The sequence below is a fragment of the Elephas maximus genome, chromosome 8 (genome assembly GCF_024166365.1).
Source record: "Elephas maximus indicus isolate mEleMax1 chromosome 8, mEleMax1 primary haplotype, whole genome shotgun sequence".
Classification (NCBI taxonomy): Eukaryota; Metazoa; Chordata; class Mammalia; order Proboscidea; family Elephantidae; genus Elephas; species Elephas maximus.
In genome coordinates, this window is record NC_064826.1 from 52,591,128 (window position 1) to 52,611,274 (window position 20,147).

The 20,147-nt window shown below is 35.1% G+C and overlaps 1 protein-coding gene across 1 annotated transcript in view; it reads right to left on the reverse strand.

Annotated features, from left to right (window-relative positions):
- Positions 1–1,444: 1,444 nt before the first annotated feature.
- PCLO (piccolo presynaptic cytomatrix protein) overlaps positions 1,445–20,147 on the reverse strand; it is a 427,248-nt gene continuing 408,545 nt past the window's right edge. Inside the window, exons 23-25 of the mRNA XM_049893053.1 lie at positions 4,259–4,393; positions 3,680–3,825; positions 1,445–1,956 (exon numbers count right to left, since the gene is read on the reverse strand). Coding sequence (XP_049749010.1) covers positions 1,816–1,956; positions 3,680–3,825; positions 4,259–4,393 — 422 coding nt within the window. The 3' untranslated portion in view covers positions 1,445–1,815. The remainder of the gene's footprint in view (positions 1,957–3,679; positions 3,826–4,258; positions 4,394–20,147) is intronic.

Genomic DNA, 20,147 nt, shown 5'->3' on the forward strand with positions numbered 1-20,147 from the left:
GGGGATGGGATAAGAAGATCAAAAACCAAAAAAAATCAGTATAATTCATTTAATTTATGATAAAAAAAATTGCAATAATTTTTTTGTTTAATTCTTCACTCTTTTTTAGGTTTAAATGAAAGCTGACATTTTAAAGAAAAGGAAGAAGAGAGTTTTGGAGCAAATTTTCTGCTTTCATCCATGCCATTGCTTGCCATTGGTTTAGAGGATGGTTTTTCACATATAAAATTTGAGAATTAAAAAACTGTGTAATAATTGTTCCTCGCTTTTGTGTGTAAAACTATATTTGGAAATGTGCTTTCATTTTCTTTCATAGATAACATGGTTTGATCACCCCAATATCCCATTAAGAAGCCTGGGGATACATAATTACTTTTATCCTGCAGATAAGAAAACCAAGGGAAAGTGCGCTTAAGTGACATGTGCAAGGTGACACGGTCAGTGGCAGAGCCAAGACAAGGAACCAGGCTTTTAACCCCATGGTACTTTCTTTATTAAGGTTGTTGGTTGATGGAGAAGATAACAGCTTCATTTTAATGATTTAGACATTGGTAATTTTATTCTATGTTATTAAAATAGCTCACAGTATATTTTGACCTCAATATAATGCTAAATTTTCACATATTTTCACAACACCGATGAACTTCATCACTGTGATATTGTTACTAAACAGCACTAGAGAGAACTTGAGTTTGGTGTCAGGGTTTTCCTTACAATCACTCAATGTATTTGAGGAAAAAGAAAAGACATTACAGAAGAGTAAGAACTGACACCAATTTAGTTAAAGTCACAAGATTAATATGATTTGTTTGCCGGAGAAAGAATTATCTCTCTCTGTCAATACATCATTCAAGAGAAATGGAATATGTGGGATAGTATATTTATTTGCAATTTCATGAAGAAAAAGTTTTCATGCTTGCTAGAACGTATCAATTTAATCTGAGTCCTTTGGTACGTAGATTGAAAATGCCTTGGCTTAAGGGTAAACTCTGAAGATTTTTATGTTTCGACCCAGGTTCCAATATTTTGTGGGCAGTATTTTTCTTTGTTAGCCAGTCATCAAGATGTGGAAAAATGATGGCGTCATTTCTAGAATAAATGTAATTTCATTTCTACCTAGCCACTCTATAATTATTCCATATTATACTGCAACAAAGGTGCTTTTACCACATGGATATCAAAATTGATGTTTAATATTCTTTTAGCATGTAGACACAAGAGAAAACCTGTACAATATGGTCTACAAGCCATAAATTCCACCTCTCTTCTTCCTTTTTTTTCTAGCAATGTAACTATCTCACTTCCAAACCTGGACACATATCATATGTGTATCCTATGTCAGAATCTCAAAACAGTAAATTATCTGAGAGTACAAGTTGAAGAAGAAAGATTTTTGGCTTTCTGAAATCTGAGATTTGTTGTGTCAGTTCTTTCCTTTTGACCAAAGTTCTTTTGCATAAATGTGCAGCTTTGAAAACCATATTGATTTTTGAGTCCGTGCCTTTAGCTGCAGCTCAACTCTGCTCAGTGATTTTCATTTACATATTCAACATTTCTCTCAGTTTCTCTTAAAAGCCATAAGAAATAAAAGGTCTCAAAACTCCTTTTATTTTTCCTTGACACATGAACTTTTTCGTTTGAGTCTTATTCTGTGTTCCACAACAACAAATTTACAAGGCTTTAAGTATGTTTTTGCCTGTTGTGCCCCCTCTCATGTTTGCCACTGAAAACATAGCTTAGTACAATCGTATCCAACTCTGATCTTGATTTGAAGCTATTTAGAGCAGTTTCTATGCCCTGAGCAGATACATTTCTTCAATGGGTTTGAGTCGGACTGACCAAAAGTTTGTGCCAGTTGACTATTCTTTTTCTTAGATCCACTTTGTCAAGCCAAATACAGGCTTCACCAATCAAGGTTTTCTTCATAAACTTTCCTCCATTGGAGAAAAGTAAAATCTAGAAAAAATATCCAAAATTATGTATATGTATATATTTTTCAATCTCTCTTAAGAATATTTGATCATCAAAGAAGTAGCACAGAGAAGAGAGGGTAGTGGCGGAAGGAAACAGCAGGCATCCTTGTAAGAGAACTAATAACCAGATGTTCTCAAAGATTTGCATATAATAAATTAATTTACATCAACATTTCTTATTGGTTCCCAAAGGAAAAGCCACATCCTGAAGGATATGAGAATCTAAGTATAAAATGTATAGCAACTAATGCTGACTAGATTTTTGCTTAAACTGATGGAAAGTTCCACAAAATAACTTTGTGAGATGCTTTTTTTTTTTTACTAGTTTATAAAATACTAACTCAGAAATTTGAGAACTGAGTAAGTAAATTAGATTTCATACAGCGAACTGAACATAACATTAATTTTATTTTGTATTTAATTTACTGGTGGCTTTACTTTTTACTACGGTAGGCACTTTCAAAGTTTTTTTTTTTTTTTAAATCGTGTGTAGAATTTATATTAGTTGACATCCTTAGGATTTTATATCCAAGATATTTTTAAAGAGATGGGGTGAAAGAAAGATAGAGGATGTTAGGTGGAATTAATCATTATATTAATAATACAGATAGAGATACATACATACACACATATATCAATACTTATATCAGTATATTAACAGTGTATACATAATAAAAATATGTATATATGTAAACAAAACCCATTGTTTTCAAGTCATATGTACATATCCCATAAAAATCCACTGTTGTTGAGTCAGCGCCAACTCATAGCAGCCCTATAGGACAGAGTAGAACAATCCCACAGGGTTTTCAAGGCTGTAATCTTTTATGGGGGCAGACTGCCACATCTTTCTCCCATGGAGAATCTGGTGGATAAGTAGCTGAGCACTTAATCCCTGAGCCATCAGGATATATATATAAATATACATATAAAACTTCATGTGTGTGTGTATCAGTATAGAAGCTGTGACACGTAAGTATATAAATTATTGTACCAGGCAGTATGAGATTGCTGGTATTATTAAGCCAAATCTTATGTGACTAAGGTATGATGAATTACATATAGGGTTAACAGTAAAGTCACTGAGTTTACACTGAAAGATGTGGGGCTTTGTGATGGATGGAGAGAAATGGAGAAAGGAGCTTTAAAGAGGAGGGAAACTATGAGCAAAGGCTTGGGGCTTAACCTGATTTGAAAAGATTCTGCTGTGACTGGAGTATAAAAGGAGATGAGATTAAATCGATAAAATTAGAACTCACCTTAGTACTCTGAATGAGCTAATAATGGCTAATTATTGAGGGGTTTTAATATGACCTAACCAATGTTTTTAAAAGATAACTCCAGCAGCACTGTGATGAAATGAATTAAAGGGGCAAGACATGGGTGACAAATAGGTCAGGTACACTGCTGACATGTCTGTGTAACAAAGATGGAGGCCTAAAGAGGAGCAGTGGCAGTGAGTATGGAAGTAAAAGAAACCTATGTAAAAGAAACTTAACAGACTAGAGGAGACTTGGCAACCAACTGAATGGGTTGGGTAGGGTGTTCAATTCTAAGGACCCTCTGGGAATATACATTTTAGGATTAACTGACTTGTCAAATGTCACATAGTATATGATCAGTATATAAGTACTGAATAATTGAATGGAAAATAAAGACAAATTATGAATAAAAATTTTAAGATAGTAATTGTATAACACAGTTACCTGAAGAGAATGTCCAGCAGGACTTAGGCTGAATCTAAAAGTTTCATTGAATGAAGGCTCTCGATCATGTCTACATACTCGTGTTTTTTTCTTGATCACTTTTTTTTGGGTAGAGATGTTTAACACATATATTTTCACATACAAATCTGAAAATAAGAAATCATCCTGTTAAGTGTCCAACAAGGATAACACTTTCTATTGAAAGAATTATAATTGTATACTGAGGGCTCGTGCTACATTTTAAGCAAACCCAGCAGATTGTATAAAATTTATTTCAGACAACTTAAAAGCTATAAAAAGATGCACCAATTTTCTTAGTGATTTAAATTCATTTTCCTGTAGTATAATAACTATATCCTCTAAGTCTATATATTGAAAAATAGCTAGCTAAAAACTGGACATAAAGATTTAGCTACTTCTCCTATATACAAACAATTATTAAAATCCTATTTGGCTTTTTTTTTCAGCTATATTTGGTATACAGCCCAAATTTTAGTTAGGATTTTTCAGTATACTTAGACTATATCCCTAATGAATTCTTCAATATATTATATTGCACGTTATCATAAAATTAGATACCTGGTAAGTGATCAGGAGATTTAAATTTGTAAGTGATATTTCTGCATTGGAGGATCTCAACTATTAGCTGTTCACCATCTGTCTTCATCTCCTTCTTCAATGCAATCTTTATTTCACCCATTACCTGAGTTTTAACTGAAAGATTTAAATAAAAAAGTCACAGAATATATAACGCCATTTATTAAATGTTTAGTTGATTTGTTCATTAATTTATTGTTTTTATCAAGTGATAAACACCTTATTGCAACTTGTGGATACTGAGATGAAGAAAACATGTACTGAGCCCTAAAGGAGCAAATGATCTTACAGTAAGACTGATAAAAGTACAGATACTTGCAACACATTATGCTAAGTATAATGATAGGCTAGTAACAAGGGAGGTATGGAAGAAATACAAATCAATGTTATTCAACTGTTGATTTTTAGGCCAAAAAGGGGGTAAATGAGACTACAAAGGTAGGAAGAAAGACACAGATAAAAATAATAAAATTCTAGTATAAATTTAGGAAATAACACGTTTAACAGTCCTTTGAAATACAAGAAGCTGTTTGCCAACAATTGCCCATTACCAGGATTGCAAAAGAACGCTTGCTAGACAACTAAATGTCATTGTAAATTATTTTATTCCCTCTCTGTTCATCTACTATTTTATTCCATCTATTATTTTACTCCCTTTCTGTTTCCTTTACGTAAGAAATAGGCAATAAGAATAAATAGCAATAAAATTGCAAAACCAACATATGATGCATTATTTAAACTGAACTCAATATATTTTTCCCCAGTATTTACCTTCCATCTTTAACATCACTGAAGAAGCTATTCATGCAAGATCAAATCATTATTTTTTCCAATTCACCCATTCATCTATCAATTCACACATCTATCTTCTTATTCACTGAAAAACAAATATTTCTCACCCTACTGTTAGTTAAGCAGTCTGCCAGGAAGAATGTATACAATAGTGAGTCAAAACAGGCACAGTGATTGGTTTCTTAGTTATTGGTCATCTAATATATTTCCTTGATATTGTGAGAGGACAGCTAGTAATATAAACTTTTAAATAAGTATAAACAAACCCATTTAAACCAATCTGTCCTACTTGAAAGACCTTCACAGAAAAATAACCACCAAAGTGAAAATAAGAAAATGAAGACAGATCTCAGAGTATCCCTTTTAGTATCTAGAGAAATTAGCAAAAAAAAAAAAAAAAAAAAAATCTGGGAAAATGTTAACCAGCAGCAGTCCAACAAGCCACTGGTTAACAACCTCATCACAGAAAACCCATAAAGTGTTGTCTAGGAATGAAGAGGCCGATTTTTGTAACGCACAATTTCACAGCATCCTAACCACAGTACATCTCAGAATCTAGCAGGGAAAGAGGGATGAGTCAGAAAACCTCTGTGAAGTCTCATTAAATCTCCCCACTACAGAATAAAGAGTAGCCAGCCACAAGAAAAAGTTAAATTAAACACTTGAGAGTGGTAGCCTCAGCTCATCATCACAAAAATTTGAGGCTCTCAGCAGAATCAGGAAAAACAGCCAGGGCTTCCCATTTTCCAGGACTCTTTTGGGTTAAGATGGAATAGGAAGAATGTTCAAAGCTTAGAATATCTTTATATAGGAACAGGACACACCTTGGCTTTGTAGCTGGCATAAAGCATTTGATTAAATCTCAAAAAAGGGAACAAAGCCCGGTCAACTAGGGCCACACACAGCTCTAATGGAGCTCTGTCTCCTTCCTTCAAAGCAGACAGAATTGTTCCATCTCTCACAGTATCTGGGATGGAGGGAAAAACAAGATGCCAACATAGTAGGGAGGGAGTAAAGGAAAATTCACTACTTAGAGCCAATAGAAGCTACGGGCACGTCAACTTACTCTGGGAGAAAACCCCTTTTATAGGTCATATTTCTCTTTTGCAAGCCTGAAACCCCTACCAACACTCCAGATGTTTAAAGTTTTGTTGTTGCTGTTGTTGTTTTTCTCACTTGGTTAATAGAGGTGGAATAAAAAACTTGCTAATTAATGTCCTCAAGTCATCATACTGTCTGCTTCCTTCTTGAAGGCCAAATTTACGTGCTTCAAAGGGCGATACCTGTGAAGTTCTTGAGAAGTTTCTCTCTGTTCAAAGATGATTTTGTCTTTACTGCTTTTAGTAAAGGAAGAAAGATACGTGTTCATTGAAGTGGGCTCAAAGGAGTTGATTGAATTGTAATAGTCATCACTACCAATCTCAGGTTCGGAATGCCTTTGTCATTTGAAGCCTATTCCTGAATGCAGACAAAACTCTCCGTGTTCACTGTCTCCAAAAGGAGGCGCAGCGATTTAAGATCTGCACCAGCCTTTGAAACAAACAAACAAAAAAGTCACACACACAGAGGGCTTGTGAAGATGTTTTGTCCTTTGGTTTGGAATAAATAAACAGGCAGTAAAATAAAGTTTTGACAAATCTCTAGGTTTCTTAAAAGTTTTGAAACTTGTGCTTCTTTGATTTTATTAAAAGAATAAGGATAAACCCTAGAGACAATATTTATTCTAGATTGCATCACGTACCTACAACTGAAGACTACAAAGGAGAAGATGGAGTAATAGGAAGGAGATAACAGAGTTCTCGCTAGTTAAAAAATGACATTTAAAAATAATAGATTAAAACAAATAGAGATTACACAGCTAAAGAAACAATTCCATTTCAAAACCATTAGTTAGAAGCAGCATGGAAAAAAACTAGATAAAATAGAAATTAATATTATTGCCACAATGGAAAGAAAGGCTTGAGATGATATAAGAGGAAAAAAGGGGATTAAAGAAATTAAAGGGAGAACACTGACAGACACATAGAAAAGGAAAATACAGTTCAACGTAATTGGTTTCTCTAAAAAAATAAATGCAAAAGAATGAAAAATAACATTTATTTAAAAAAATAAAATATTCCTTTGAAATAATGGAAGAGTAAATCCAAGGATCTGGCGAGCATCCTGTATTCTAAAAAACGCTGTTGGATTGATACAACGATAAATTTTATTTAAGCTATTGAACTTCAAAGGTATAGAAAACATTCTTTATGGATCTGGGGAAAAAATAAGTCCCTGGTAATAGTGCAAGAAACAGGCTGACCTCAGAAAGCAGCATTCAATGCCAGAAGTCAAAAGGAAAATGTCTGCAAATATCTGAGTGGAAAATGTCACATCCTATTTATCATTCATGTGTAAAAGGAACATACAGCCATTCTTGAATATTTAAGAAACTGTGGCAGAGGATGTAACAATGAATATTTGAAAGGAAAGAGAAAGAAGAGGGAGAAACGTAGGAAGAAAAATACTTATATCTATGTCTTTTTTTAAAAGAAGTACTTTTTTTAAGAAAGCATCACAATTAATAGAACATTTACACTCATTTTCTCACAAGAATTAAGGTTAGTATAAATTCTATTGTACAGATGAGAAAACTACAGCTTGGGTGTCTTAACTTGCCAAATTCTTAAGTGGCCAGGCAGACAATGAATTTTGACCCTCTGATTTTAAGTCCAGGGCTCTATTCAGTCATGAACACTTTAGACTTCCTTATTAATAAGATTGCTTAGGCATTGACTCATGCATGGAAATATTCATTTTAAACGTTTTTAAAATACAGCATCAGAATAAAATGGCTAGAATTGCTACTTTAATTTAACCACATGTAACCCATCACCGTGGAGTCGATTCCAAGTCATAGTGACCATAGAATTTCCTTTGCGATGCTTAGATTTAAAACTTTACATATGCTTAAAACTAATACAAAGCTACTATCTTAGACTTGGGTTAGAAAAATTATTTGATAAGCGATTCTATCTCAAGCTAATGTTAATTTGCACTTGCTGCACTAAGGGTCAAAGATGAAGACATCCACAGCTAAATTACACTGTAACCTAAAAAAGATAACATGTTAGGATACATCTTTCTTATTGCCTTTTTTTACTCTTGAGCCATACTTTCCCCCAATAATCTATTTCTGCCTTTGTCATTTTTTCTTTTTTTCATGATATTTTTGTAAGGAAAAAAGCATAGAGTGAATACATTTCGCAACACTTATATTTCTTTGCATTTATAAGTTCCCGTTGATATTACACACCAAAGCTGCAGGTTATTGGCGCTAGCCAATCAAGTCTGAATTGGTGTTAGATAGACACATATTTAGGCCTGACGGTCTATCATCTCAGAATTTATTACCTAGCACCAATCACTCATTCCAAATCTAAGAAAAGTCTAATGTGAAATCAAGGTGGATTTTAAAAGCCAGGAATCCTGACTTCTAGCCCTGTGAGATGTCAAGCCAATCATTAAAGCTCTCTGGTTTGTCTTTCCTCATATATGAAATGAAAACATTTAACAAGATAATTTATAACAACTATTTCAGCTTTTCAAGTTTATAAAATGTTTAGACATTTTTTGATATTGCCTAAACATAGTTTAGCCCTTGACTTCCACTAGTTAAACAGCTTTTGCTCTATAAAACAGATAATTTTGTCTGCCTGATTGATTAGTATTTCCAAATTCAGTCATTATGGAAAGTCTTATTAATGTCCTAATACCTGTCAATAGCCAAAGTCAAAAAAAACCAAACCAAACCCAGTGCCGTCAAGTTGATTCTGACTCATAGCGACCCTATAGGACAGAGTAGAACTGCCCCATAGAGTTTCCAAGGACCGCTGGTGGATTCAAACTGTTGACCCTTTGGTTAGCAGCCATAGCACTTAACCACTACGCCACCAGCGTTTCCTAGCCAAAGTAGTGATGCATATTTCCTAGTGTATTATTTTATTTTCCTTCCTTTCAATTGCTTCTATCAGTTTCAAGTCTAAATGAGTGTGTTTTTTAAGCGCCAGGAGTAACAAAGGTAAACTGTCTAGTAATAGCTAAAGTGGTAATTTTTGAACAAATACTAATTCCTTTTTACTTCTCAATATTTTTGATACGATGGAAGATTACCTCTAGAAGTAATTGACAGTTTACACCTAGTAAATATGTTGATACCCTTTTGATCAATTGCTTAATTTATTCAGATTAACAAAACAAGAAAAACATTACTTGACATATTTATATAAATCACTACTTGTTAACTTGTAATTTTTAGGAAAAAAAATTTGTTTTCCACTTTACTGAGCCTGTGCAAATAAAACCTTAGAAGGAGGAAGTAAGCACACTGTAATTTGTTCTATTCACCAGTCTTCCTCTATAATTTCCAACTAGGGGTATTAACCCCAACCTTCAGTCTATAATAACTTTATCTTCCATGCTGAAGTTGTATTCCTCTCATGAAAAAGTTAAAAATCTTTTTTACTGTGGTACTCAGTGATTATAAATAATTTTACGCTGACTTTCTGAGTACCAAAGAAAGCTACTAGATTTTTTTTAACAAGTGTGGTAATCTTATTTGTATCAATTTTCAGCTCCTGGTAAATCAAATTTTCTAGAGGATATATTAAAGCCACTAGTGGTTTTTAAAGTGAATTCTCAGAACCTTTTTTTTTCTGGACAAAGATTCTTACCTGTATAGAATAGGTAAGGAATGTATAGAACGAGAAGGAATGTGAAACGTTCTAGTTTTTGAAGGTTTATCCTAGTTATTTGATGTTTGAAAAGGGGAAGCAGAATGGAGCTAATACGGAGCTAATTTATTCATTCTATGGTAATTTAGATTCCATTTCAAGTACCCTCACTGTGAGATCTCATGAGGTCCTCTCTCTGTAAATCAGCCTGCTTGTACAATGTGAGTGACTACGTGACTAGCTCCATTATGGGGCTCCTTTTCTACCTCTGTATCTAACAGATCATTGTAGATGCTTGAGATCAGCAGTTTTTACTGACACATACCATGGATAAAGCTTTAGAAAGAGAATTCCCAAGGCAGGATTTGTAAAACACTTTATGAGCAGATACAAATAATTTCTGTACAGTGCAATTTACAGCATTTGATTTTTAAGAAAAAAAATAGTGAATTTTCTTCCCAAATACATTTCAAAAAATCATTTTCTAGTGTCATAAAGTATACACTCATCTGTAATCAAGTGAATAGTATATCATATTACTGATGATGTATATTAATTAAATACTTAAAAAAATCATATAAATCTGTCATCTTATTTTTACTCAAAACCATACAAAATAGACAAAGTTAGTATTACTACCTTCATTATACCAAAAACAGACTGTAAATTTTAGGTTGAATAAATTCCCAAAATTCACACAGCTAGAATAGATGTTTCCAGCAAGATAACCCAAGGTTATTGCCAAAATGTGGTAATCTATTATTATATGATACTGATGGTGTGCTAAATTCATGTGTGTGCTCATGTGTGTGCAGGTGTTGTGGGGGATTTGGGAAGAAAGCAGTGTGCATGTGTGTGTTGGGGTAGGGCTTAGAAATTGTGGGGAGGATGTCTTGGGAAGACAGGTGCAATCAAGACAGGAAATAAGAATTTATCCATTTCCTTTCCAACACATTAATTTATGAAAGTGTACTTCTTGATTTGTTACATAGATTACATAGACTTAACAATTTACTTGGATAGTAACAACCATGTATTCGATTTAATGAACACTATTGTATTCTAGGGGATCCCTGATAGTGCAGCGATTAAGAACTACGGCTGCTAACCAAAAGGTCGGCAGTTCGAATCCACCAGGCACTCCTTGGAAACTCTATCGGGCAGCTCTACTCTGTCCTATAGGGTCGCTATAAGTCAGAATTGACTCAACGGCAGTGGGTTTTAATTGTCATGGATTGAATTGTGTCCCCCGAAAATACTTGTCACCTTGGCTAGGTCATGATTGCCATGTATGATTGTCTACCTTTTTATCATCTGATGTGATTTCCCTATGTGCTGTAAATCCTATTACTATGATGTAACAAGATGGATTAGCACCAGTTATATTGATGAGGTCTGCAAGATTAGATAGGTCTTAAGCCAATCTCTTTTGAGATATAAAAGAGAGAAGCGTGCAAAGAGACATGGGAACCTCATACCACCAAGAAAGCAGCGCCAGGAGCAGACCGTGTCCTTTGGATCTGAGGTTCCTGCTCTGAGATGCTCTCAGACCAAGGGAAGACTGATGACAAGCACCTTCCTCCAGAGCAGACAAAGAGATAAAGGCTTCCCCTGGAGCTGATGTCCTGAATTTGGACTTCTAGCCTACTGGACTGTGAGAGAAGAAACTCCTCTTTGTTAAAACCATTCACTTGTGGTATTTCTGTTATAGCAGCACTGCATGACTAAGAAACTAATCTTTACAAAATGGATAAGCTCTTGGCTGCTAACCAAAAGCTCGGCAATTTGAAACCACCAGCTGTTCCATGGGAGAAAAAGACCTGGTGATCTGCTCCCATAAAGATGACAGCCTAGAAAACTCTATGGGGCAGTTATACTCTGCCCTATAAGGTCTCTATGAGTCAGAATGGATTCAATGGCGCACAACAACAATTGTTAAAACAAACCTACAAGGTAGATATCTTTTCCACCTACGCCTGAAGAAAGTGATTTATCTGATCTGACTCAAAAGCCAACGCTAGTCCCACTAAACTAAGCCGAGGCCATTGATGAGATGTATTTTGGAATTTTTCCAAACTTATGGTTCCACCCAAAGTAAACAATTTTATATCTATTAATTTCATTCTGTATTTACATGTATATCAAAATTCTGTATTCAAAGCTGTAGTACCTGGGTGGTGAAAACGAATGATGCACTTGACTGTTAACCAAAAGGTTGAAAATTCAAATCCGCCCATAGATGCCTTGGAAGAAAGGCCTGGTTATCCACCTTCAGAAAATCAGCCATTGAAAACCCTTTGGAGCACAGCTCTACTCTGACACATATGGGATCCTCATGACTAGGAGTCAACTCGATGGCAACTGGTTTTCACATTCAAAGCTACAGAGTGACATCCTAGTATATTTTCAGGTCTCAGGGCAGAGTGGGGCCTGAGGGAGGGTGTATTTTGTTATGTTTTCATTAAAAAATATATTTCAAGGGACAAGAGTTCTTTATGCTTTCATTAAATCCTTTATTTGAAATAACCCAGATTCAAGGAGATGTTTTACACAATAAGGCAGGATTTCTGGCCTAATACGATTTAAGAGTTCTGTGAAAGTAGGGCAAGCCAGCACATGCTTTCTATATCAGTTATATAAAGAAATCCTTTCTTTCTGAGATAAAGCCAGAAAGAACATAATTTCAGGAGGAAAAAAATCGATTTTTCTGATTGGCCTTTTTCAGTGTTGTTGGCATTTTCTGTCTTTTTGGTACATGCTTCTTAGCATACATTTTATTGTGACTGAAAACAAACAGAACTCTTTTAAAATTTTTTAATTGAAAGTCTCCTATTGTACAGAACAACAACAAAAAAAGGAACTTTCATTATTAGAGGATAAAAACTGCTGCAAACCGAAATGATTTGGAGTTAAAAAAAAAAAAAAACTCCCCAAATCCTCAGGAAAACAAGCCCCCGAAAGAATGAGGTAGAAGGTTAAAAAAATGGATTCGTGCTCTGACCAGTCCCTAGCTTCGCCATCATTTTTTGGTTCCCTTAACTTTCTTATACTTCATAAATGATCTTTTCATTAATTTTTTTTAACTACCCCATTGAATATGCCAATTACTTCCTTCTAGGACCTCTGTGACATACACTTTTGCATATGAATTTAGATAAGAATCCAGGGTTGTTATTTCTTCTCTACACAGGAAGCCATTCTCTAAATTCCATTTGTGAAACAATCTCTTTTGATTTGTGGTGCCACTTTTAGTCCCCATATATGCCTGAGTCTATCTCTGAGCTTTGTATTTTATGCCAGTGTTCCTTTCATCTTACACGAATACCATATTCTTTTAATCATTATCCCTGATATTTAGCAGGGCAATTTCAAGCTTGTATAAATAAAATAGGTTAGGCTTTGCTGTTGTAACAAACATCACAAAAATATCATTGATCGTAAACTCTAAGATTTAATTCTCATGCACTGCATGTGTCCACCATAGGTTGTCAGGGTCTCTGCTCTTCATGGTTGCAGAATTTCAGGCTAAAGGAGAAGTCATTATCCCCACCTTTTCAGGATGTCAGGCCAGAAGGAAAAGAGAACTCAGTAAAGTGACTCAAAGCAATTAAACGTGCAGTCTAGAAGTGACACACATCATTACCACCCATGACTCATTGGGAAGAACTAGTTCAATGGCCTACTCTCCCACAAGGGAGCCAATCAGTCTGGAGGAGAGAAGTGGATAATTATTGCCGACACTAATGAACACCAAAGACCTTTTAACTCTTTTTCAAAGTTGACTTGAAAATTGGAGATTCTCTATTCTTTCATATGAATGTCAGAATACATATACTGAGTTCTTCAGAAATATACAGCTATGTATTTTATTGGAAATTCATTAGATTTATATGTTGTTGTCCCATTAAGGAGCATGAAATGTCTCTACATTTATCATACTTCTTTTACGCCTTTTAATAGATACTCAAAATTCTTTTATTTTCATGTAAATGTGTTGGTTATTTCATAAGTTAACTCCAAGCCACTTTTTAGTTTTGTTATTATTAATGATATCACTGTTGTTGCTGCTGTGTGTATTACTGGTAAAGAGAAATTCTTATTGGATCTAAACAGTTATCTATTGATTTTCGTCAGGTTTTCTACGTTCGCATAATGTTGTAGACATTCATATCATCCAAAAATAATTTCAATTTTCATTTTTTCCCTTCCAATTTTTGCACTTATTTCATTTTCTTCCCTTCTACATTAACCAAGATCAGTACTTCGTTCAGTAATAGTAATTACTGTTACTATCAGGAATGAGACTAAATCTCCTCAATAAGTAGAATGATGACTCTTTTTAACGATATAATCTTTACAAAATTAAGAAAGGGCCCTACCTTTCCTAATTTGTCAAAAGTAGGATTATAAATGTTAATGTAAATCAAATAATTTTTAAATTTGAATATTGTTAATTTTAAACTTAATGCATATATCCAAGTTATTTATAAATAGCTGAAAATAAATAAAAAGCTGAAATAAAGATTTTATATATACGTCTTCATATAGGGTCGCTATGAGTCGGAATCAACTCGACGGCACTGGGTACTGGGTATATGGATACAAAAGCTTATTTAGGATATATTCTTACATGTGAAATCATTGGTTCAAAGAGTCTGCACATTTTCATTTTTAGTTGTTATTTCCAAGTTGGTCTCCAAAATTGTTACAAAAATATTCTCATGTACTGCTGTCCTGTCAGAAGTATGTAACTTCACTTTGCCAAATTTTTACAAATTTTGTTGATTTTTAATTGATTTTTAGAAAAAACAATATACATACACACACACACTAAATACTAACCCATGTCCTTCATATGCCTAGCAAATATTTGCTCTCTATCTTCATATTGAAATTTTTATTTTGTTTAGGTTGTCTTTTGTTGAACAAAAGGTATGCATTAATTTTAATGTAGCCAAATTTATTATTCTTTTACATTTTGGTTTTGGTTTTAAATTTTTGTTTTAAAAGTTCTTTCTTATTCTGCCATCAGGAAGATATCCTTTTCTATTTTCTTTTAAAAATTTTAAAGTGCTAGTTTTCATTATAGATACTTAACCCATCTGCAATTATTTATTTATTGTTTTTTACAGTGTGAGGTAGGAGTCGGTTTTTTTTCCAGGTACGTAATCAACTTTCCTGAAATCATTTGTTTATGTTATAAATAAAGTTTCCATAAACATGAAGATATTTTCTGGGCCACCTATTCTGTTCCATTGGTCTGCTAGTCTATCCCTGTGCTAATACCCCAATATTTTACATATTATAAATTTATAGTAAATCTTGATAACTAAGAGTAACCCTACTTTAACATTCATCTTCAAAACTTTCTTGACCCATTGCTCTTTTATATGAATTTTAGGATCAGCTTTCAACATTCCATAACAATCTTTGTTAGTTCCGAGGAGTGGCTGGTGGATTTGAACTGCCAACTTTTTTGGTTAGCAGCCAAGCTCTTAACCACTGCACCACCAGGGCTCACCTGTTGCAGGTGACATAGGAAGGCTATTGTTTTTGCCTTGATTTTTATTTATTTTGTCTGACTTTGATATCATTTCACTAGCTTTACTTTGGCTACTAAATATATGGTGTGTATCTTTCCATTTCTATATTTCAAACTTTCTGTGAGATTTTACTTTATATAAGTAGAACGTAATTGTTGTGTGCAGTCAAGTTGATTGACAACTTATAGGAGTCCTGGTGGTGCAATGGTTAAGCACTCAGCTGCTAACGGAAAGCGTGTGGGTTTGAACCACCCAGTGGCTCTGCAGGAGAAAAGAGCTAGCAATCTGCTCCTGTAAAGATTCCAGCCTGGGAAATTCTATGGGGCAGTTTTACACTATCCTATAGGGTCACTAAGAATCAATGAGGATGTAGCTAAAAATATTTACTCTACTTTGGCTAAATTTCTCAATATAAATTAGTGCATTTGGAAATAATCCTATTTTCTGTTTAACTCTTTTTTCTTTACTATACTTTTTTCTTTCTGCATCCTTAAAGCCATTGCTTTCAAGTCTATAGGATACAGTAGAACTGCCCCACAGGGTTTCCAAGGCTGTAAACTTCACGGAAGAAGCCCTGGCGGTACAGTGGTTAAGCACTCCTCTGCTAACCAAAAGATCGAAGAGTGGCAGTTGGAGCTGGAGAAAGTTGTGGTAGTTTGCTTCTGTAAAGATTATAGCCTTGGAAGTGCTCTGGGGCAGTTTTACACTGTTCTATAGGGTCCTTATGAGTCAGAATCGACTGGATGCAATGGGTTTGCTTTGGTTTTGATCTTTACAGAAGCACACTGTTGCATCTTTCTCCTGAGGAGCGCTGAGGGGTTTGAGTTGTGAACTTTTTGGTTACCAGCTGAGCACTTAGCCACTGCACCACCCAGGCTCTTTACTGCATCCTTAAAAAACGCTTTCAGCAAAAGTAACAGAAAATCTGACTTAGATAAAAGAAAAATAGTCATTTATTTTTCTTTTCAGGTAGTCCCCAACTTACCATTCCAACGACTAAGTTGGAAGTCGGCTCTGAAGTAAGTCGAATACTTCATTTCTTTTTTAAGTTTTCATTATTATTACCTTTTATTATCAGTATCTGTATGAATATGATCTTTATTTGTCTTTGGGGGTTGGCATGAGAATGCCAGCATCAACAAATTACAAGCTGCAACGTTGTGTGTAGTACATATTACTAAGAGGTATACACACACGCACACCACACACACACAAAAGGATGATTGTAAGTGCAGTATGCCATAACTCTAATATGTGGTAAATTGGAGACTACCTGTATTTCTTTATTTCTACTCTGCCATTCTTAACATTTGTTTTTATCTGTTTCCTTTATTGTTGTAAGATGCTCACTGGTTATCCAGGTGTCACTTCTGCCTTCCAGACACAATAAAACAAGTTAGGGACAAAATGGTTTTACTTCACAGGGTTCTTAGAGAGAGTAAATGACTAAAACAGTGCTCAACATACATTAAGATCTTAACTGGTGTCAGTTATTAAGATATTCTGAGTCAAAATCAACTCAACAGCACCTAATGCCAACAACATAATGAAAATTACACCTTCGTCTTCAAATCCTGGTAAATCCAAGTCTTTCTGACCAAAGTCTGGGTAGTATACTATACCTCTGGCAGGGATGCTACATTGATAACTCCAGAGGGTACTGTTTACAAACTGATCTTGCTGAGCAGTGCCTCCTGGAGTTGGGCTGTGCACATCCAACTTGTCTGTTCTATCCTCAGACCTCCTGGTAAATGAGACGTTCAAGGTTATCACTGATCTTGATAAAGGCAAAGCACTATCACTGCTAAAGTTAAAATTGTTAAGTAGAGAATTTGGTAACCCGTCTTAAAAGAACCAATAATAGAATGTTTGTTCTGTGGCCTAATTGCTATTGATCTCCACCATCTTTGAAAACTTGCTACAAAATTCCAGCATCTTGTTGGCTGACTGAGGTTAAGCACCACCTGCTTCCAATGGCCCATTCTAATAAAAAATAGCTATCATTTCCCCAAGGGCTTGAACACCAAAATAAAAGTGTCCCTTGCACTTCCTCTATACTCAGTTTATGTGGTGACACTATGGATACGTAGTTATGGATAATATTGTCACTCTTTTAAGCCCACGTATGTCAGACATTTTCCTCAGATGATACAGATAGGTATGGAAGAGTCTTAATAAAATAGTTGGTTTTAAAATTCCTGGCTTCATTAATACAAAAATAGTTGAAGTTATTATCAGATTTTCTTTAGTTTCATTGTTAAAGAAACTCGAAATGATAGGAAATGGATGATTCATGCTATTTGGATTGGCGGTAGTATTTTGAGAACATACTATTTGGTATTGCAAAGATTGGGATATGATCTTAGCTCATAGCTCACTGTAAAGTAGTCCTTTAAAAGGGACCCAAATCAAAGTGTTTCATTAATAAAGGCAAAGACTTGATAGATTTTTTTTTAAAACTGAAATTACTCAGATTAATTTGTAAAAAATCTCTCAGTTAAGATGAAGATTATACTACTGAACATTTCACATTAATTTAATCAGGTATCTTTGTTATATTCTGCTTTACAATCTTCTTTTAATAGAAAGGAATTACCATTTCCATGAGTGTCTGTAATTACATTCCCTCCCCCTTCCAAGAAAATCCATCTTCCATACATAAATGGGAAACCCTGGTGGTGTAGTTGTTAAGTGCCACTGCTGCTAACCAAAGGGTCGGCAGTTTGAATCCACCAGACGCTCCTTGGAAGCTCTGTGGGGCAGTTCTACTCTGTCCTGTAGGGTCGCTATGAGTTGGAATCGACTCTACGGCACTGGGTTTGGGTTTTTTTGGTTTTATACATAAATGCTCGGTTATAACACACAAATGACTAATAATTTATTCTATTATTATTTATTTATCTTTAAACATAGGAGCTGGCTATATCACGTTTAAAATATCACGTTTAGAGAATTGTAATTCAGTGCATCCAAGACTGTAAATCTATTCTCACAATACATGCTTAGCCAATAGTTGAAAAGAAAAGAGAATAGAATGCTGAATTTCTGTAAATAGTCCTCATGTCACATTTGGGAATGATACACTAAATGAATTATCCATCAGTTTTGGAACTTTTTTTTATATTAATTTTTATGTTGCTTTTTTTTAAGTGAAAGTTTACAAATCAAGTCAGTCTCTCATACAAAAATTTATATACACCTTCGACGGCACTGGGTTTTTTTTTTTTTTTTGCTAAGTAATCTTTTTTTTTTAATCCTAGTTGTTCTCCCACTAATGAGACAGCACATTCCTTCTCTCCACCCTGTATTCCTGTGTCCATTCAGCCAGCTTCTCTCCCCCTCCGCCTTCTCATCTCCCCTCCAGACAGGAGATGCCACATAGTCTCATGTGTCTACTTGATCCAAGAAGCTCATTCTTCACCAGTATCATTTTCCATCCCATATTCCAGTCCAATCACTGTCTGAAGGGTTGGCTTTGGGAATGGTTCCTGTCTTGGGCTAACAGAAGGTCTGGGCACCAGGACCACTGGGGTCCTTCTAGTCCCAGTCTGACCATTAAGTCTGGTCTTTTTACGAGAACTTGGGGTCTGCATCCCACTGCTCTCCTGCTCCCTCAGGGGTTCTCTGTTGTGTTCCCACTCAGGGCAGTCATCAGTTGTGGCCAGGCGCCGTCTAGTTCTTCTAGTCTCAGGCTGATGTAGTCTCTGGTTTATGTGGTCCTTTCTGTCTCTTAGGCTCATAATTACCTTGTGTCTTTGGTGTTCTTCATTCTTCCTTACTCCAGATGGGTTGAGACCAATTGATGTATCTTAGGAGGCCGCTTGCTAGCGTTTAAGACCCCAGGCGCCACTCTCCAAAGTGGGATGCAGAACATTTTCTTAATAGGTTTTATTATGCCAATTGACTTAGATGTCCCCTGAAGCCATGGTCCCCAAAACCCACACCCTTGCTTCTCTGGCCTTCAAAGCATTCGGTTTATTCAGGAAACTTTTTTGCTTGTGGTTTAGTCCAATTGTATCGACCTCTCCTGTATTGTGTGTTGTCTTTCCCTACACCTAAAACAGTTCTTGTCTACTATCTAATTTTTTTTTTTTTACTATCTAATTAGTGAAAATTCCTCTCCCCTCCCTCTCTCCCTCCCCCCTGTCGTAACCATCAAAGAATATTTTCTTCTCTGTTTAAACTATTTCTCCAGTTCTTATAATAGTGGTCTTATACAATATTTGTCCTTTTGCAACTGACTAATTTCACTCAGCATAATATCTTCCAACTGGGTTTGGTTGTTTTTATAATATCTTCCAGATTTCTCTACGTTATGAAATGTTTCATGGATTCATCATTGTTCTTTATCAATGTGTAGTATTCCATTGTGTAAATATACCATAATTTATTTATCCATTCATCCGTTGATGGGCACCTTGGTTGCTTCCAAATTTTTGCTATTGTGAACAGTGCTGCAGTGAACATGGGTGTCCATATACCTGTTCGTGTAAAGGCTTTTATTTCTCTAGGATATATTCCAAGGAGTGGGATTTCTGGATCCTGTGGTATTTCTAATTTCTTAAAGAAGCACCAAATCGATTTCCAAAGTGGTTGTACCATTTTACCTTCCCACCAGCAGTATATAAGTGTTCCAGTCTCTCCACAACCTCTCCAACATTTATTATTTTGTGTTTTTTGGGTTAATGCCAGCCTTTTTGGAGTGAGATGGAATCTCATTGTAGTTTTGATTTGGATTTCTCTAATGGCTAATGATTGTGAGCATTTCCTCATGTATCTGTTAGCTACCTGGATGTCGTCTTTAGTGTAGTGCCTGTTAATATC